The sequence below is a fragment of the Galendromus occidentalis genome, unplaced genomic scaffold (genome assembly GCF_000255335.2).
Source record: "Galendromus occidentalis unplaced genomic scaffold, Mocc_1.1 scf7180000077121, whole genome shotgun sequence".
In the NCBI taxonomy this organism is placed as follows: Eukaryota; Metazoa; Arthropoda; class Arachnida; order Mesostigmata; family Phytoseiidae; genus Galendromus; species Galendromus occidentalis.
Genome location: NW_003805109.1, coordinates 1126837 through 1147604, shown reverse-complemented (window position 1 = coordinate 1147604; position 20768 = coordinate 1126837). Strand labels below are relative to the sequence as shown.

The window sequence follows — 20768 nt, the reverse complement described above, 5'->3', positions numbered from 1 at the left end:
TCGCGCGTTCGAGCCTCCAGACCTAGCTGCTGTCGGCATCAGGTAGCCTAATGAATCACTGAGATACTCGATGGCTCCAAGCTCCCGGCCTCTGGTTTTCAGGTGTTCTCACGGGCTGACTTTCATGAGGTAGAGATCATGGTCATCAGCGTGGCGAGACACCATGACGTCGGGAACATTTTCATTAACTTTTGGAACAGCGGCTCCCTGGGCGGCATTACACCTCCCGGAACGAGCGTGCCCCATAAGAATAACTAACATCGAGGTTTTCCTCCTTTTTTAATCCTCACTCCTCGTCCTCCTCGTATATATATGGAGTACTGTTTATTATTATTTCCTCCGTCTGCTATCCGGTGTGTTTTCAACAACCTCAACAACAACAACAACGAGTGTTGTTGAGGTTAAGAAGCTACTTCGGTGGTCGGACGTCTTTTCGCAATCAACGTACCCTACTCGTCCATAGAGCATCAAGTACTGCCATGCTGACATCGAAAGTGCTGACAAATAGCGCGGCGTATTTATCCAGAAGATTTGCATCGAACAAGGTTGCCGTGGTACGTAGGTTTTAGAGAGCAGAAATAGTCTTCGATTCACGACGTGCCTCCGACAATTCTTATTCAACTGGGAAGTCAAAGCGCTCCTCCGCCGGATATCTCGTGCTAGTATCTCTCGAATCAGGAGAATCAGGAGCATTGTGAGGAGACTGTTCACGGAATTGAGCATCAGGAATGGCGGACAAAGGAGAGCTCCAGGCGCAGTTAGAAACATACAATGTTCAGCTGCAGCAAGTAGAGGCCGCTCTTGCGTCGAGTCCCGACGATCCCGATCTCAAGAAACTTCGTGAGGATCTACTCGAAGTTGTGTCTCTAACAAGGAATTTGCTCGGTGATCAAGCCACAAGTCGCGGGAGCCCGGGAGAGGCCGCTCAAGGTAATTCCAGCGTCGCCAAATGGCAAGTCGGCGATAAAGTTCTCGCTCCATGGAACGAGGATGGAAACCATTATGATGCCACGGTCACGTCAATCTCCGGAGATGGACTGGCGACTGTGACTTTCGACGCGTATGGCGCGCACGAAACGTGCAATCTCAACGAGCTCCGGCCCCGCGATGCCCAGATACCGAAGGGAAGCAAGAAAGCTCAACTGGCAGCTCAAAAGGAATACAAGAAACAGAAAGCCCTCAAGAAGAAAGAGAGACTGAAGGAGATAGAGCAGCAACGAGAGGCCGACAAGAACAAATGGCAGAGCTTCAACATGAAAGCCTTGCACAAGAAGAAGGGAGTGACGAAAAAGAGCATTTTCGCCACACCTGAAACCGTGGATGGTCGAGTCGGTATCGGAACTTGTGGAATCGCCGATAAGCCGATGACTGAATACCAACAGGTGGAGAAACACCAAGCTGTCAAGAAGACTATGCTCCAACATCCGTACTCGCTGCCGGGACCTGCAGGTCTCAATTGAGCGTTGCGATCCCAGGGTTTAATAGACCGATTTCTAAACGATGTTTCGATGCCGATGAATCAGATGATCTGTCTCCCGAATGCTATTTGACGCGTTCAAATCGAATTCGACGGGCCCCACAATATGAAAATAAATTCTGTATATACCGTTAATTGGAGCTGAGTCAATCTCGTTCATCATCTCGGGTTTCATCAAGCCTAAATAAGTTTGGTTGGTCTCCAACAGGTTCTATCCGGCTCCGGAGTTTACGATGGAAGCGAAATTCATGAGGCATCTGCGTGAGTATTGCTCATTCTGAGCCCTAGACTTCGGAGTTTGTGTATATACGACTCCGCGACTGGAGACGCAAGAAACTCATTCGACTGCTGTTTGCGTCCGCCTGGGCTGCTGTGGGGCTGCTTCTCCTCTCTCTTGTCGTGTCGCCGAGGCCTACCTAGTTTTTTGCCGAATCGTCTCCACTGAGACCCGATTCCCTCTGTCCCCCTTCCCCCCCTCACCCCGCACAGAGGGAAGCTCGAGACACACCTCTGGCCGACCGCTGCCGAATGATCCCACGATCAGGATCACGGTCGTTCCAGATCGTCTCTTTGAGCGCCCTCTCTCTAACTGTGACCAGATCGGTCGTTGGTGAAGGATATTCTGAGGAACCGCCCGCCTAAGAAGCAGAGGGCGCGCGCGGAGAAAGCCCGCTAATCTGAATGAAAAGTTCCCTTCATTTATCAGCTGTCTGAGTCATTTGACACGACATGGAATCGAACCGGTGTGTTTCGCTCCCGATAGAGAGCAGATGCACGCAGTGGATCATGCTAGCGGGAACCCGTCAGCTGAGAAAAGGTACCTACTTCTTCTTGAGCTTTCTCTTGCGATCTACAACCCACGAACTCTAAAGCGACGGAAGGAAATTCGATTCTTTAGGAACGTGCTCTCCGAATCTGCTAGAATCGCTCGCGGTAAGATTCAGTCTCTATCCGCTCTGAGAGTTCAGGACGTCGACGCCATTGTATTTCCGGGCGGTTTCGGCGTAGCGAAAAACTTGTAAGCTCGCCCTCGCGGCAAATACATGATAGCGACTCAGTCATCGAACATTCTGCTTCCTGACCTCGTCGCCTCCTTACTCTAATTGCACATCGAAATTGCAGATCGACCTTCGCCGTCGACGGTCCGAATTGCCAAGTAGATCCTCTCGTTGAACAGACTATCAAGGAATTCGTGTCAGCTAAGAAACCCTTAGCATTTTGCTGCATTGCTCCCATCTTGGCTGCCAGGGTCATCAGTGGAGTGAAAATCACTCTTGGTATGGATAAAGACGATGGGAATTGGCCTTATGCTGGCTCTGTCGAAGCTGTTCAGTCATGGGGGGCGAAACACGAAAATTGCACAGTGAGTGACGTTTGCGTCGACGAGACAAACTTAGTGGTTACAACACCGGCCTTCATGTACAACACCGAAAAGTTCCACGAAATCTACGATGGCGTCGGGTTGATGATTGCTGCTCTGAAGAAGCTCATGAAGTAGAACTTGGAACTCGTCCTCGAGACATCGGCGGATGACAATAAAGACTCAGAATGTTATCGGATGTATACAGGCACCTTTCGTCTAGTCTAGACCAGTGTTCCTCTCGGAGGGGGCGAGTGCCCATTCAGTGGCTCATCGCAGTTTTTCGAACAAATTCATCCTTACCTGCAGCAGATATCGGCGAGGTCCAGCTCGTCTCGGCGGTCCCAGAGGACGGCTCCGGGACCTGGATAAGCGGAAATTCTCAACCGTGAAGTATCATGATCCTTGTCCGGAACTCCCGAACCAGAACCCCTGCTCGGGGCCGTCCAAATAACTGTTTCAGGCGAAAACCTTGTGGGTATGTCAGAAGCCTCCAGATCACATTCCCATCACAGAAATCACCACCATCAGATGCTCGAGGAAGGAGTTCCCTTCGATTCCCTCCATATTTCAGTAGGTAGATTTATTCGCATGTAACATTTTTTGTTGTATGTTCTGCAACAGCTTTGCGGAACTCGCTCTGCGGCACACAACAATCAATCAATCTACCGCGGGGTTGCGCATCGTTTTTCTCTTAGATACTAGCATGAATCTTGGCATAAAGGAATTTACCGTCAACACAGGACATCTATTAGCCTTACAAAGAACATCAGGCTGCACACCCCGAGCGGTCCCCGAGCTTTACAGGAAGTGGAGCAATAAAGTTCCGGTAATCGGATCGACTTCAAAACGGCTCAGACTCTCTCATAAGGCTCTGCATGGTATCGAGAATATCATTCTCATATTCGCGATGTAACGCGACTCTCGGGCGAGTTTTACTGCGGCTATTATTCCGTCAGCCTGTCTCCCCCGCGGCGAGTTCCACCCGGCCATGGCTGCTTTGACCTGTCGCTCCACAAGAGGCTTATCTGACTCCTTCCGGATTGGAGCCGGCAGGCTTTCGATTGCAATGATTAATGACTCTAGTGCCGACAAATCCGTTAAATTCAGTCCAGGTAGTAGATGACAATCGAAGCCAGCCCGTCGATCGAACCTTGCAGCCTGATTCTCGATCAACAGCTTCCGTAATTCCGGCTCCTATCGAATGAAGGCCTAATCAAGTGACGAAATCGACGCTGACGGTGATCAATATTAATTATTTATTATTACTTAGCTAATTTCGATGCTCATCATCAATGTTATCTGATGAATCGACTCTCTCGATCGCAGTCTTAACAAAATCAAATTGGAGAGCTCGAAGTGCTTGCCACACAAAGATAGATTTCGACGACAGCAAAGTTTGTTGCACTGTTCACCACGGCAGATAGCATATAGGACTGTAAAAGCATCTTACACATGTCGTCATATTTTCAGGCAGTTCTGGCAGAAATAAACATAGTTTCTCCGCTTAAGATAAAATCGGTCCTCAATCTGTGTTCCTATCAGCGTTCCGTCTCAATCCATCCCTTGCTCAACACGCTTACGCGCTCTGGCAAATGAAGGTTTGGTGATTAGAAGGAACTGTAATCGATCGTTTCTCTCCTTTCATCGTATCTTGCTCTCCGGATGAAAGTTCTCATTCGCTCCGAAGTCATTCATCCCACAAGCCATTCTCGATCAAGAAATTCATGGGTATGTCCGATCTCGCACCATCTGCACATGTTCCATGAGTCCAGACTCGTTCTCCAATGTTCCCCCTTAGACCAGACGGAAGATGTTCGCCTCTGACGCGGCAGCTCCACGATTTCATCACTCGATCAGAAAGACATTCGTAAGCAATGAAGGAACCCGTGTCGAGTCTGCGATGACACTCCGCTCGACTCGTTTGCCCTCGTCGAGCGCGTTCACAGGCAGTGTTTTGGACGGCGGTAGCTTTCTTCCGATACAGGCTCAAGACTGCGCAATGTGAATGCCGAACAAAGCGGGCGTGAAGGCGAACTTGATGAAATCGGAGCTGCGTTCCTTCATGAGAGAAATTCGAATTCGATGGGTTCCCGGGCCTCTGTCAACTTGGTCTATTATGCGGTGCACAACTGGTTTCTCAAAACCCAACTCATATGCTTGCAGCCCCTTCAAGCTTATTTCTCGAGGTCGGATCCGTCCCCATCCGTACGGACGGCCCCCTTCAGTGACGCTGACGGCCTTCCGTTCGAGGACGAACGATGCTCGTCGCTGATTTCCCGTCTCCCCGTCATAGTGGCGGCGGTGAAGTTTGTGGCAAAGGATTCCTTTCAGTCATCGATAACGGCTTGAACGCACTTCGGAGTGAAAAGTGCTCTGAAAATTTACTGTGGGTGGTCTGTGTGAAGATTGTTGAGTGTAGAATGAGAGCGTCGGAGTAGTCAAAATTTCCCAAGTGGAGTATCCCTCTCGCCGCTGCCGTCGTCAGTTCCCATGTCGGGACCGTAAACTCCTACTGCGAACGCTAATTTCCTCGTTCCCCTTCCTCATTTGCGATGACGACAATTATAACTTTATCTCTCGCTGAGGTACTTAAGTTCTTCGATCTCAAGCTTCTTCCTTGGCCTTGCTCCTTTTCTTGAAGAACGATGCGGTACTCAAACCTCCGGACTTCTTCTTTTTCTTCTTCTCGCTCTTCGAGGGTGAGCTCACCTATTCAAGAGGGAACGATCCCCAGTTATAACACATGTCTATTGAACTTTACCTGATGTCACGAACGACCAATACAGATCCGTCAGCAGGGGCACTCACTTCTTTGCTGCTGAGCGATTTCGATTCGTCTCCACTCTTCTCGTTCTCTCTCTCCAGATCTTTTCCGCCTGACGAATGGAAGAAGCGGTTATTTCTCCGGAACATCGCTGAGCTCTCGACTCTCGAGATCGATATGGGGGCGCGGAGATGCAGGAGTCGTCGAGTTTATCTTTGAGCATGCAAATAACTTCATTCAAGGGAGCTATAAGATGATTCCACGAATTATGGGATCATCTCAGAATGCACACGAGAACGTAGACCACAGACATTCCAGACACAAGTACGAAACTGATCATGCCTTCCATTCTGCTAGTTGTTACCACATGACACATTAGTGAAGCTACGCCGTTCTCGCTCAGTGATTAACCGATCACCTTTCTTCTTGGGAAAAAGCGATCTCTCCGTCAACCTCGCCCGAATGTCCCGTTCCCCACTCTTCGGCAGCTATATTCCCATACAGATTCCAATGTCCAAGCAACCGTTGACTGCCACCAACAATATTCCGACCGTGGATTCAGAAAGGGTGAGTTACAGTGGAATTCTCCTTGGAAAATCGTTCGTCCGCTCAGTCGTAGAACTCACTCTTTTTGGGTTTGCGCTCAGAGAAGTATCTTCTTCCGAAGCCGATCCCTCGCTGCGTCTCCTCTGCGTCTAACAAATGAAATATCTAACAATGAGCCTCGTTCGAGGAGAAACTGGAGATGGCATCAAAAATGGAATAGTCGGCACTGTTTTTCTGAAGCTAGAAGCTATGCTTTTGTGCGCGCAGCTCATATTGGATCTCAGCTGTGATATTTCGTATTATCGGATCAAGCGCCGACGAGCAGGGAGACCCCAAATGTCGGCAGTTTGTATGATCTTGTAAGACACCGTCACCGGAACCCATTTGATAGAGACTTCTGGCTTCCTTACCTTCTGCAGCCATACGAGCAGAGAGGGTCCTCCTTACGCTCGAGGATCGGTACGAGTCTACAATCAACGATTTGTTTCAATTCGCTCATGATTCTCCCACGAAAATAATGATCCGCTCTGGAATCGCTCCGTTCGCCGCCTGACATCTCTCAAGACCCTCCCACCCGCCTGAAACCTCTGGAGTCGAACCCACCGCACGACGATGTCCTTCCCTTTCCGGGAAAGCTCGGATTCGGGAGACGGACAAGTCGTTCAACGTATTCAAGCGAACTCATCAAAAGCGCAAAAACTCTTCAACATGCAGCATCACAGAAGCGATTCTTTTGAGTATGCTTTTCAGCAACTTTCAAGCCCGAAGCAGCTCTTTGGGACAGAAATGCAGAAAGATACTTCGGGTATCAAGGCACGACGATTCTCGATCGATGGGCAAACTTGAAATGTGCGCACCTTCTTCCGAGACTGGAGACTGTACCGGTGACTTCACAGGCGGGCTTTTGATTGGAGTCGATGTCTTACCATGGGCTACAGGTTCCTGGAGGAGGGGTTTCAGATTTTCGGGGATATCCGTTTCGATTATCTCACCGCGAGCCTTACGTTCGATGAGTTTGTGGTATTCTTCCAGATCCTGCAATTTTGAATATTGACATCAGATTCTGAGAAAATTCCAAAGCGAATCCAGAGACGTCGGTGGATTGATGAAACTCTGACTCCTAATCCGATGTGCGCTCTGTCTCCGATTAGGGATAGGTGCGAAGCAAGTTTCCGGAAGTACGTACTCTACGAAGAAGCTGAACTCGACTAACCTCTTCAGTGATTCCGTCGAAAGGATTCTTTTGATAAGCACTCTTATAAACCATCGCGTTATGTTGGAAGTCTCTCTGAATTATTCCCTTAGAAGCAGCGCCGAACGAAACAACATTGTCGCCGCTTCTATTGATTTGTTCCTGCATCTGTCTTATTTCCTCCCACGTATAGCCCTCCAAAATGTTCGACGTAGGTCCAGCGGTGACTTTCGAATTCAAACGATTCGCTTTCATCTGGAAGCCAAATTGGGCATCAGACCGCATTGCCGCACCAGGTGATTACGCCAAGGTTGGTGCCATCGGAAACGCTCATTACGACGAACCTCTTTTTGTTTCCTCTTGAACTCCGCCGGGTCGGTATTGGTCGGTACAAACTGATGACTGCCCTCAATTTTACAGACCGTCTGCTGAGTAAACTGTTGTCCGTCTTGAACCCACTGTAAATACGAAGTCGGTGTAAGCTCTACCGGAGTTCACGAAGGTCCTCGGAGAGAATGGGTCAAATATCAGTCGGCTCCTCCAATGTGCGCCTCGTGTCCGAAATCATAGCAGGTTGTTTCAGAGACAGCTTGTACGATAGCTCATGACCGGTATCACGAGATGCGTTTTGCAGTTCTATGTATTTCCCCCAATGAGTCGCTCCAATATCGGGTCTCCGGAATTCCCGGGAACCTCGATGTTGTCGCCGACCACCAATTCTCGAAGAGAAGAGGAATGAGGAGTACGGAATCCCCTTGATTACACAGATTTCACTTTGCCGTCACCAACGGATTTGGCAAGCTCAGGTTTTCGAGCCGAAACGGAGCTGGCTTCAAAAGAATCCTTTCCACGAGAATACTCCTGAAGCGAGAGCTCTAGGCAGAGATGGATGACGAATTGATCCGAGAAATTCGTTTGGATCAGTCGCAAATCACGTACGCGTGCCTAACAATCACGATACTCGGTCGGATTGGGAATCTCCCGCCACAGCAAGGAATGCAATACCGAGATTTACACTCAAAGTCTCGAATTAGTTTCCTTGATTCACCTTGGTAATTTTCTTTGGATCTGCAGTGCCGGTCTCAAGCACCTCAACTCTCTGGTAAGAGTTGGGCGAGTTGACATATCGCATCTTGTCTTGCGTCTTCCTGGCATCTATTAGTTTCTTCAAAGGACTGTGGAAGAGAGGGTAGAGGCGATAAGATGTCTGATCATCGCAGCAATGTGTATTTGGACTCTCAGAGCAGCGCGAAAAGGATTGTCGATTCGGACTGGAGTCCGGTCCAAAAAACCATTTTCTTCATCTGGAAAGATGAATCCCATGATCCCATATCCCATGATCCAAATTGGAAATCCATGAGGACACGCAAGCTGCGTATCATCGCATTCGACCCCTTAGAGGATCAGGATCCGAATGCTCTCGAAGATGACGTTCATGATCACCGCCGTCAGCAGGCGAGACTCCAGTGTCACGAGTCGCTAAACGACGGAGACCGCTCATCAATGTTACGGATGACGACGACGACGTATTCAGAGGGTGAGCTGTGCTCACCGCGCAGCAATGGCTGTCAAATAGATAGGTAGACGGTCGCGCTCTCACGAGCACACACTCACACACGCACGCACGCAACAAAGGTCAACGGTCCCATTCGCTCTCCCTCTCTGCCTCCGCCCAGGCGCCACCCAACCACACCCTACTCAGAGGTCCTCTTTCACAGCCAATTCCCCAACGAGAATTCATCAGAGGGCGATGCCTAGCTAGGATTTCCACCTACCTCAACCACTTGTCTGCATCTAAACTCTGGCCGAATGACGTGGCGGAAGGAGGAACTTCTACTTCGTTTTTCGTTCTGGGTCTCTCGTCGCGGAGCAGAGGCTGTCGGTAGATGTAGCCTGTTCTGTAACCGCTGTTGTCCAACATCCGCATGTGGGCTTCGAAATTCACGTCGCACATCCTCAATCTCCTGCTCATTTTGTCAGCCTTTGAATCGGCCCTGTCCTTGTCCTCGTCTCCTGGGATTGAGGACTCGACGTCTTTAAGAGCCTTCTGTTCCTCCCTGAGAGCGTTGAGCTCATCCGGACTCAATACATAAACGTTGTCCAAGCCCAGAGGGGCCAATTGCAATAGCTGTTCGCAGGTTGAGATGGTTGCTGACAAGCAACCGAAAGCCTCTTCGATGGAGTCGCCGCTGATTATGGCGCCTTGATTCCGGATGAAAACAATCTTGTTGATGGGTCCGAGAGCCTTGGATAACACTTCACAATCAGTTCCGGGAGAAGCATAGGAAATCTCTCCGAGGATGGCCGCGTCCGCGCTAACTGGGAGAAGTCCGTTTTTCATGGCGGAGACTGTGACCAGGGCCGGATGGCGACATTGGATGATAGCTTTAAGATCCGGTCGATGCGCATGCAAGATCGCATGCTGCGCGAAGGCTTGTTTATTGAAAGAGAACGTTGTAGTCCCCGTGTCGATGACGTTCCCTTGCATGTCTACTTTCAGCAGCGACGAAGCCGTGATTTCATGATAAAGTAGTCCGAAGGGATTGATGAGAAAATGCTCTTGGTCCTGAGTTATTCTCACGGTCAGATGAGTGAAATGGTGAGTCGTCCAGCCGTACGCATCCAAAAGCCGACACAAGGAGCCCATTTTGCATCTGAGGACACGTTCTTGTTTCGAATACCGAAGTCCATCTACTCCTCGAATATCATTGATCGGCAGCAAGGGTCCCCGCTGTTTTTGTGAGCTAGGCAAGAGCAAATCGGTAACTTGCTGCAGCGCATGAATATTGCCCGGGGTGTAACCATCTCGTAGTTGACTCTCAACAATGCGTTCGAGCTCTTCACGGAACACCTGTATGATCAGCGAAATGTGTCAGGAAATCGCTCTCTGGATCCCATCGACGTATTCGGGAAAGCTATGAATCGAAGAAGGAAACGTGCGGATCGGCTCGGCTCGAGCTTCGGACACGCTGAATCGCTCGTAGCTTACCTGTGAGTTCATGATCATCTCGACTCGCTTTCTCCGATCCATTTCTTTCATGTCGGCAGCGATGTCAGGAGGCCGCATCATTTGTTTCTGAACCTCGGGATCCTCGGGGTCGAATGTTCCGTTCGTCGCACCGTTTGATTCGTCTGCCATTTTGTGCAGTGACAAAATGAATCAAGAATCAACCTGTAAAAGAGCAATATTTGAGACGCTTGGTGGACTCGCTTTGCTCATACTGATTGATGGTCATGCCGATATTTCTAGTCCATGCATGTGCTTTCATTTTGTGTAGTCATACGAAATCGGAACCGATTCAAGCTCGCTTAGAGGTAAAGCTCACTGAGAGGGCGCCTCACAGAGGCATGCTGCCAAGTACCATGCTTCGAGGCCAAACGTATGGCTGTCTATGTTCTGTCTTCGAAGGATGGCTCGAAGCCGTCACGCGGTCAGAGTTTCCAGAGTTCGCAAGAGAATCGCTCGCAGCAGAGCCCAGCTGATTTGGGGTTTTCGTTCCGAGCAGTTCTTGTGCGGTTATTGGAGGAAAATCCTGATGCGAAACAGCATGTTTCATTCCCCCCAATCCTGCATCATTTCGTGGGATGATTCACCATCCAGTGCCGTCATAGTCGAAGCGGAGTTGGCACTTCGGCTTCCTTCTTTTTTCTGGTGGACTTTCCCTTTCGTGGGATCATAGCGAAGTCCGACGGCATCGAAGAGCATCTCTCATGGAATAGAAGGCCAAGCGCAACGAACAAGACTGAACAATCGGGACCCGAAGAAATCAGTCAAAACCAGAATTGATGTGGACTCTCCTCTACGATCCCACAGAATTCTCTCAGCTGATAGCTGCTCATGCAAAACAACGGCCGTCCGCCGATTAAAATACGAGGCGCGGAAAGCCGTATCTTTCGGGAAGACAGCCTTGATCCGAATTACTCGGTGACCTGATGTCCGAATGGAGTGTGACTGCTCCACTCTCATGTCGACACAGACTCTGTCTTCTTTTGATTGCTCGTTCCCTCCCGGACAATGACTCATGAAACGCATTGCAGGAGAGGAAATAATCAGGGAATCTTGAACAGATCTGTAAGCTTCGCTTCGAAAATGACGCTTGGCCTCACAGAAATGAATAATCAGGAGGGACGCATCTCCTGGCGTCCTAGCGCTTCAGATTTTCCCTTATGTGTAAGTTCCCGTATCGGAGCCCACATCTGAGCAGCTTACTGAGGGGGTTATTCAGAAAGGAAATTCGAGGAATCCCTTCCGTTGAGCAATGCCGTGAGACCACACGACACCCACTGGCTTTCGGCTCCCATCACGAGCAAGTGAATTTGTTGGAATGATTCGAGGAACGTCGGGAGTCGTGTCGAGTTCCAGAACCGTCAGTCTCGAAGCTCCTCACCGCAACACCCAAATGCTGAACTCGGTCCTGGGTCACGCCCAAAGCCGATGGCCAGCGACCGACGTGGAGCCCGGGAGCCAACCGATGCCCGAGGCTGCTCCATCTACAGGGTAAAGTAATGATCCCCGTCGCTGTCCTCAAAAACTCCCAGAGGAGAATCCTGCACGAGGACCTCCGGAGCATTTCGCCACACGACGTCTGAAAGCTGATTCAGGCAAGAAGTGGTCCCTGATGACATATTCGAGATTGGTCGGTCAGAACTCCGAACGGGATCTCTCCTCCGTCGGTCATTTTCTCGGATACTTGATTCCTCGGGAATTCATAGCGTGATTGAACTCAAAACAAGGTGATCGATGGCGTGATTCACGCTCTCCTGAACGAGGCTCTCTCCCATTGAAAAGCGTCCCGTCGTTGCGGCGAAATTCGCCCGCTCGAGGGATCCTCTTGAAAATGATTCCAACTGATCGTCGTTAAGATCTTTCCCCTGGCAACCTTGGAGAAGCTCTCCTCGCCGGCAACGGCATCCCGCAACGAATCTATTCACCTCATCTCACTGGATTGTCAGATGATCACAGTCAATGTTTTTTAACAAGCTAGCGGCAGGGACAGGAGAATCTTCTTGAGCTCGGATCGACCGTGTGTGAACGGTACCGAAGCCGGCTACGCTCGAGAAGTAGCGAGGGAATTTCGAATCCGCTCCCACCAGGACCCGAGCACTCTGGTCGGAACCTGGACGCGGAGCTGCGAACTTTTCGCAATGTCGACTGGTAAAAGAATTCTCACGCCATCCGGCACGCCGGCTCCGATTTCCTGCGTGTCCAAACGCTCTGGAGCCCGATAGATTCAGGACTCGGTGAAGTTTTTTGAAATTGGGGCTCCGCCCTAGACGGCTTGCTAACTGACTGGCATGTTTCTGAAACCGCTCGCGATGGTTCAGCGAAAACTCAATGATTCTGTCCCGGGGGAAAAGAAGCTATCGCGAATGCATTGACTTCGACTGCTTCAAGATCGACTACTTCAAATGAATGAAGTGTCTAGGGCCTCCCCGGACGGGCGGAAAACATTCGGATAATGGAAAATCACCAATTAGCCGCAGTTCATGCTGACGCGATCGATGTATGGGAGGAATTATCCATACACACGCCGGTTCGCCGACTTGGCCCCCGATCCAGGAAGTGGAATACCGCACTCCATCGGTGCGGCTACACTTGTCAACTCCATGAGGGCACGGCCTCCCTTTCGTCCCGAAATGCCTCTCTTCCAGATTCTTGTTGGGATTATATTAACTCGAGCTCGCGAGGTTCTGATACACTGTCAGACTGTCATAAGGAAGACCGACAGGCTCCGAGATCGTTCCTCGAGAGTCTGCGCTGACGCCGGGGTGGGGCTGACAAAGACTTACCAAGGGCGAAGATCTGTGTATCCCTGAGGGCAGGCTGGAGTTTCTTGAGCAGACAGGCAACTTGATAGCACAATGTTATGGACCTCGAAGTTCGCTCGAGAACTTCTCTCGAGATTTAGACTCGTGTCTGAGAGGAAGAGTTGTCTGGGTCTTTTTCACTATGCAGGCTTTGTGCTGCGTCCACAACAGGCTGGGCGCGGCTGGGCTGCTGGAAAACCCTCTCGATCGATACGATGATATGAGGTAGTGCCGACAGCGCCAAGACAGGCTTAGCGCTAAATGCGACTATTCACGGTGGAACTCTTTCGTCCGAGCTTTCCCGATGGCGCACAAATCAAGCTCGCAGAAATCGGACCAACGAGGCTATCGAGGCGCGCCTGTAATTCCGAAATTGACTCGAATGCAATTATTGTCTGACCTCTTCTGTCTAGCACACCTAAAGTATTTTGGGGGAGAGGGTAGCTGCGGCATTTTCAAAATAGGATAAATTGAGTAAGATTCTCGGGTTCAAATCGAAGATCTTTGTTGATTCTCCAATATACTCGTCTGTCGAAGAATATATAATGCTCATCGCCGGATCATCGATGGTGGAGCTAGAAAATCTGCCCGGGAAGCCGGCTCTGACGAGCAAAACATGGTTGTGGATCGCAGCCATTTTAGGCATTCACGGGAGGCGATTAATCGGAAATATTCCCTCGGGAAGACCGAGGTTACGGATGCCGAATACGCATCGAGCTTTTTCCGGAGGTGAAACGAGCCTCTCGATAATTTGAGATTTTCCGATCGTGAAACGTTGAAAGGAATTCACGGCAACTTCCGACAGCATTCGTCGTCAGCTTCAGTCACCGCGAGGTTCCATCCGCCATCTTGAACGGAGTCTCTCCGTCGGTGACGACAGCGTGCCGAGAACACTAGTCGTTGAAGTTTCTTCATTCGAGGTCTTTGTCCGATCAGGTGGACTCGACTTGCGCGCCTCAACATGCCGAATTACTTCCTGCGTCCGGAAAGTGCCCTGAAAAGGGCACAAGGCAAGTGTTTACTGATTTCGCCGGCTCGGCCACGTTTTTGTTATGGCGGTCCACCATGGCTTGAGGCGAGGACGCCGAATATCTTCATTCTAATTCGCGGGGGGGCTGAGCACATATATCCGGAAGCACCAGTCTAATTGTCTCCGTTCATATCCTGAACGATCACAGCCCACCGCCGGGCACATGTTTCTGACGAGAATGCCGTCTTAGCTTGTCGTTTCAATCAGAAACTCGGCAAACATAATGCGGAGGGAGCCATCTCCATCGTGAAGCGGCTATTCTTATGCGAGAACGTCGCGCGAGATTTCCTGAGACGAGATTTTTGGCAACCCTCCGGTGTCCTCAACGAGAAACTATCCGTTTCTCGTCGGATGAGCACCTTGTGTACCTCTGGCACCATATGTTGAAGCTTCGAACGTTTGAAGACGACTCGCAAAAAAACGATTTCACGTCGACATCGTCATACCCCAAGTCATCCCACAGATCTCAGGAAATGCAGGATGCTCCTCCGCTGCTAAGTGAAATTCTTCATTCATTGCAGAATTCATCGACGTTGGGAAGGAAGCATCTGCGCTCGATGCGCTCTACGAAGTCATCAAATCACGAAAACACCGAACATGGCAGAAGGTCCACGAGCCCATCATGACACTCTATCTCAAACTCTGCGTCGATCTAAAGAAGAGTCATGTCGCCAAAGAAGGTTTGTTCCAGTACAGGAACATCTGCCAACAAGTGAGTCTCATTCTGTGGTGAGGAATATTTGCCCGGAGTACGAATTTTGGGACCTGAATTGATACTCCGATAACATCGCTGAAAAAGAGTTAGCGGATTGCTTAATCAGGTCAAAAAAATGAGCCTCTCAGTTACCCTAGCTCGTGATCAGCGAGCAAGGGCCTCGCATTGAGGACGACAATCGCAATCCAGCATTCTTCGGCCCGAGTCGAAGTTGAGAATGTGGATCAATAGACCCACTGGAAATTCCGATACCAGTTTCGATATCAATCTAATCCCGGCTTCGTCCCGATCCAGGTGAATATAGCCTCACTCGAACAGGTGGTGAAGGACTATCTGGAATTGGCTGAATCAAAAACGAAGCAGGCTCGCGACAGCAGCGCCCAGGCCGTGATCGAGATCGACGATCTCGATCAGGTTCAAACTCCAGAGAGTCTCTTGATGTCCGCAGTTTCTAGCGAAGGCAACCAGGAGCGAAGCGACCGAGTCATGTTGACTCCGTGGGTGAAATTCCTTTGGGAGTCTTATCGCCAATGTCTCGAGCTTCTCCGGAACAACTCTCGGGTCGAGCGACTCTATCACGACATCGCCCAGTCGGCGTTCCAATTCTGTCTCAAGTACTCCCGGAAGACCGAATTCCGCAAGCTATGCGATAACTTGCGTTCGCATCTTCAGCTTATCCATCGCTATCAGAGCAACGTGACCGCCGTCAACCTACAATCGAGCGAGACTCAGCAGATGCATCTCGAAACGAGACTGACTCAGTTAGATATCGCAATCAAAATGGAACTCTGGCTGGAGGCCTACAAAGCCACCGAAGACATCCACACGATGATGTGTCTCTCGAAGAAAAGCACTAAGCCTCAGTTGATGGCGACCTATTACCAGCGTTTGGCTCTGGTGTTCTTGAAAGCCGGGAACGGCTTGTTCCACGCGTCCGCTCTTTTCAAACATTTCACTCTGGTGAAGGACCTGAAGAAAACGATCACCCAGGATGAACTCCGGAAGCTCGCCGCCCGCGTAATCCTGGCAACATTGTCGACCCCGTTGCCTCCAAATCGGATCGAGATCGACAATCTCGTTGAGACCGACGAATCAATAATCGAGAAAAATCCTCGGACGCTCGCCAACTTGTTGGGCCTCGCGAGCCCTCCAACACGCCAAGGACTAGTCAAAGATCTCATGCGGCTCGGCGTCGTTTCCTTGGCTCCCCCGGAATTCCAACGCTTGTACGCGCTACTCGAAAGCGAATTCGATCCTTTGAATCTATGCGCCGGAGTCAGCGAGTGCTTTGACTTCATCAAGGAGTGGTCGAAAGAATTCGTAATCGATAAAGATGGTTCGGACGAGCTCACCGTCTACCTCGGAGGACTGAAGTCGATGATGGTGTGTCGGCTGCTTCGGGAAATCGCTCAAGTCTACGAATCGATTTCGATCAAGAGAGTTCTGGAACTGTGCCCGATGGTCGACTCTTTCGAGCTCGAAGCTGCCGTAGTGGACGCCGTTCGCCGGAACAGCCTCCAGGTCCGAATCGATCACAAGCGTCAGGCTCTTCATTTCGGCTCTGAGCTGACGATCTCGCAGCGAGAGGAGACGATCGAGGGTCCTCATCTCCAAGCGATGCCCTCCGATCTGATCCGAACCCAGCTGGAAAAGCTCTATCAAGTACTGCATCAAAGCGTGAACATCATTCAGCCAGAGAAGATCGCTCAAGAACGCGCACAGCTCCGCAAAGAAATATACAAGGTCTACTTGATGGTCAGCAAAAAGGAGCATCGCAAAATCCTCGAGAGGCAATCCAGGATCGAGAAGAGGAAAGAAGATCTAGAGAACAAGAGTCTCGCTCGGGAAGAAGAGGAGAGACGCGAGGAAGAAAAACGTCAACAGAAACTCAAAGAGGCCGAAGCGGCCCGTCTCGCGAAAGAAGCTCAAGAACGAGAGATGATAAGGCGACAGCGAGAAGAGGACGAGCGTCGTAGGAAACTCATGCTGGAGAAAATCGAACAACTGAAAAAGACTGAATTTGGTGCCAAGATTATCGAGGGAATGGAAGATCACGTACTCGAGAAGATGAACACCGAGGAGATCCAACAGATCCAACTGGATCATTGGACGAAGGAGCGAAAGGAACTCCAGCTTCGTCTGCAGAAACAAGAGCGTCTAGTCGATCACATGGAGCGAGCCAAACGGCTCGAAGAAATACCTCTCCTGGAGAAAGAATTCCTGCGTCAGGAGGAAGAACGCCGCAAACGATGGGACGAGATGGAGAAAGAACGCGTCGAGAAGGCAATCCAAGAACGTCAAATCGCCATGGAGCACAAAAACCGGCTGAGCAGAATGATCGAAGATAAAGAGAACTTCATCAAGAAGTTGCAAGCCGAGCGCTACGAGGAGTACAAGAAGAAAAAAGAAGCATTCGACAAAATGTGGAATGAAGAGAAGGCCCGACGCCTGAAACAACGGCGAGAGGAACGCAAGGAGGAGCGCCGTGAGGAGTGGAGACGGGAGAAAGAAGAAAAAGCTCGACTAGCAGAAGAAGCCGAACGCAAGCAGCGTGAGGATGAGGCGCGAGCCGCCAGAGAAGCAGCGGAAGAGAAACGTAGGCAGAGAGAGAAGGAACTCTTGGACAAGCGTGAGGCCGAGAGGGAACGAGACCTGGCTGCCATCAGAGAAAAAGAGAGGTCTTCGAAGCGCGAGCCCATAGATATGTGGCGAAACCGTGGGAGCACGAATGACGATACGAATAACAATTTCGGCTCCCGGGGTCGAGTTCAGAGAGATGATGGCCCACCCACCCGGAAAAGCATGGGTTTCGGGAGCTCGAGTAACACCGCTCCTTCGAATGAGAGATGGGAACGTGCCCCGCAAGCCAGCAGTGATCGTGATAATCAAGACTCTGGAGACCGGATTAAGAACCCGAGACAACAATTTCCTTCTAGGGCGGCAGGATCCGGAAGTGCATCATCGAACGACAATAATTGGCGTAAGAAATAGTCATGCTACATTCGACTCTCGTTAACATCCCGACGATGTTCCGTTTGTTCCATCGTTTGTTCCGATGAATATAACGGCAACGATATGTCTTGGGAGGCGGCGGTCTCTTCGAGACCAGAATGCGCCTTCCAGAACGATCGGAATTTTAGTGAACAAGATGAGCTATTTTGATTACTTTAATAAGAGCTGTCGAATAAATCGCATGAGATGCGCTTATGCATCTTGACACCTGGATGCTCGGAATTTTCGCTGTCTTCTGGGGAGAGCGTGCTGACGTCGACCTTCATCGGGCGAGCAGAGAAATCGGTCGAGGCGACCCGATCCGAACGACCCTTCTAGTTGGTCCATACAACGCGGACCGCATTCTTCGATTTGATAGGCTACCCCGCCTAAGATTCTCCGATTGTTTCGGTCATTGCCGAGTTTTTAATTCATCGGAAATTGATCCGCGGGGCATCCGATGTCCTTCTCTCGGGCTCTCGAACGCTCGAGCCTCTTGGTCTGGGGAGCCCGTCCCTATAGAGAATAGGGTCTCACGTCTTCCCGGCTCGAGGCTGCACTCGAGGAAGCCGAGAACTCGGAATTTACTCATCGAGTCAGGAGCAGCACGGGCGACGATCTTCATAACGAGTTCAGGCATCGCAGGTGAAGTCGAGAGCTGCCGAAGGAAGAGAAGAGCTATCTCCCCGCGATGCGAAGCTAATGGGTGGAATTCATCCCCTAGTGGAAGACATTAATTTCTGTGATTCGAAAGGCGATTTTTCCCCGTCGGAGTTCTCGGAGCATATTCTCCCTGAGCAAGGTGTTCTTCACCCTTCAGACGAGACCCTCTCTCCCTGTGCGCCTGTCTCGGGACCGTTCCGAGACCCCTCTGATGGCAGAAATCCCGTGAGAGAAGGGAAAACCCCGTCGGTCCGGAGTTCTCGCATTCCCGAAGGGCGCGGCCAGAAACCAGGAGTCGAGTGTTGTGGTGTAAGCGGTAGGTATTGGAACATCAAGGAAGACCACGTCGAGTTCACCTGGTTAATACTCAGCTCGTACTTGGCTCGTGCTTGTTTATTCTGGAATCGGTGGCTCCTTTTATAGTTCTCTAGAGCAAGGGCCACTTTTAACCTTCACATCTCGTTATCCGCTATGCTGACTCAGAATCGTCGTAATCTGATTAGCAGTTTTCCAGTCTACGCGTTAGGCTGGGAAGCCGACCGCGACATCTCCCTTTCTTTAGAGAACAATTGCTTTGGTCAAACTTTAAGGACTTATATCGCGGGGCATTAGTATGCGTGACATCGAGGAAGGAAGGGTGTTTCCGAATTCTTCTGGTTCGTTTGGTCTCGGTGTTTTCTTCTCCGTAGTCCATTTCGTCTACTCTGAAGGAGACCATTTGCTGGTCCTGGAAGATCGACGTCTCGAGAAGGTTTTCGTCCGGTGTTGTCGGTTCCTCTTTGTTGTCGTCGCTCTTGTTTCCTACTTCTCTGGGGTAGTATTGTCTGGATCACGATCTTCTGGGATGGGCTGAATTCCGCTGGCTGGATCTTCTTCGGATGATGATGCTACCAATAAGTTTTTTCGAAGTTCACCTTTTTTCTTCTGAAGATCGTGCTGAATGAGTCTGCGTTGAACTTCTTGGGACTTGACTTCCAAGTCAAGAGACTCTTGTGAGAACGTTTGGTTGATGTTAACATTCACGGCTGCTTCGAAGATCTAGAGCAGTGGCTCCCAAACTTTTTCTTCCGCGGAACCCTTCGCGGAACCCCTAGGGTTCCGTGGAACCCCTAGTGTTCCGTGGAAGCCTTCCTCATTTTTCAAAACTTTCAAAGTCCTGTCAATTGCTCCTTCCTTTCAGCTATTAGAGGAGAAAACACGCGTTTGTTCCGGACCAGACCCGAATGTTTATTGCTTAAGTCAATTCTTGCGTAACTGAGGAATGCTCATCTAGTGGGAACGCGCCTTGTGCAACGACCTTCGCAGAGTGCGTTCGAAGCCGATCGAAGCGCCAATTAGAACAATTCCCTTCTGAATTGAGGAAGACATTTGGAATCAGGAAAAGAAATTCCCCTCAAAGCTACGACACCTAGGTCCCGTATATGACCGTACATATGGAAGCAAAACCTCGTCGCGGAACCCCGAGTTGCGCAAAGAGCAGCCCACGGAACACTAGGGTCCCGCAAAGATTTTTTCACGGAACCCCCGGAAAAGAGCGACGGAACCTCAAGGGTTCCGCGGAACCCAGTTTGGGAACCTCTGATCTAGAGAACAAGAGTCTCGCTCGGGAAGAAGAGGAGAGACGCGAGGAAGAAAAACGTCGAGAGAAACTCAAAAAGGCCGAAGCGGCCCGTCTCGCTAAAGAAGCTCGAGAACGAGAGAAGATAAGGCGTCAGCGAGAAGAGGACGAGCGTCGTAGGAAATTCATGCTGGAGAAAATCGAACAACTGAAAAAGACTGGAGTTGGTGCCAAGATTCTCGAGGGAATGGAAGATCACGTTCTCGAGAAGATGAACACCGAGGAGATTCAACAGATCCTAGTGGATCATTGGAGGAAGGAGCGAAAGGAACTCCAGCTTCTAGTCGATCACATGGAGCGAGCCAAACGGCTCGAAGAAATACCTCTCCTGGAGAAAGAATTCCTGCGTCAGGAGGAAGAACGCCGCAAACGATGGGACGAGATGGAGAAAGAACGCGTCGAGAAGGCAATCCAAGAGCGTCAAATCGCCATGGAGCACAAAAACTGGCTGAGCAGAATGATCGAAGATAAAGAGAACTTCATCAAGAAGTTGCAAGCCGAGCGCTACGAGGAGTACAAGAAGAAAAAGGAAGCATTCGACAAAATGCGGAATGAAGAGAAGGCCCGACGCCTGAAACAACGGCGAGAGAAACGCAAGGAG

At 50.3% G+C, this 20768-nt stretch overlaps 4 protein-coding genes across 4 annotated transcripts; 3 read left to right on the top strand and 1 right to left on the bottom strand.

Moving 5' to 3' along the window:
- Positions 1–381: 381 nt before the first annotated feature.
- On the top strand, positions 382–3037 carry LOC100900161 (ES1 protein homolog, mitochondrial). Its single transcript, XM_003741066.2, has 5 exons — positions 382–554; positions 1686–1738; positions 2184–2294; positions 2376–2495; positions 2600–3037. The coding sequence occupies exons 1-5, from the start codon at positions 480–482 to the stop codon at positions 2973–2975; spliced, it is 735 nt and encodes a 244-aa protein (XP_003741114.1). The 5' UTR covers positions 382–479; the 3' UTR covers positions 2976–3037.
- Positions 396–1601, top strand: Spf30 (survival of motor neuron-related-splicing factor 30). The gene has a single exon (XM_018638646.1). It carries the CDS (start codon positions 729–731, stop codon positions 1458–1460), a length of 732 nt encoding a protein of 243 aa, XP_018494162.1. The 5' UTR covers positions 396–728; the 3' UTR covers positions 1461–1601.
- Positions 3038–4734: 1697 nt separating the features above from the next.
- hts (adducin 1-like protein hts) lies at positions 4735–13334 on the bottom strand. The gene is made up of 11 exons (XM_029110849.1): positions 13133–13334; positions 10332–10514; positions 9118–10193; positions 8391–8517; positions 7687–7800; positions 7364–7597; positions 7008–7185; positions 6561–6617; positions 6231–6299; positions 5637–5716; positions 4735–5549 (listed from the first exon to the last, which is right to left on the bottom strand). The coding sequence occupies exons 2-11, from the start codon at positions 10479–10481 to the stop codon at positions 5445–5447; spliced, it is 2190 nt and encodes a 729-aa protein (XP_028966682.1). The 5' UTR covers positions 10482–10514; positions 13133–13334; the 3' UTR covers positions 4735–5444.
- Positions 13335–13993: 659 nt separating this feature from the next.
- Positions 13994–18117, top strand: eIF3a (eukaryotic translation initiation factor 3 subunit a). The gene is made up of 3 exons (XM_003741158.2): positions 13994–14160; positions 14702–14892; positions 15190–18117. The coding sequence occupies exons 1-3, from the start codon at positions 14112–14114 to the stop codon at positions 17884–17886; spliced, it is 2937 nt and encodes a 978-aa protein (XP_003741206.1). The 5' UTR covers positions 13994–14111; the 3' UTR covers positions 17887–18117.
- Positions 18118–20768: the final 2651 nt, after the last annotated feature.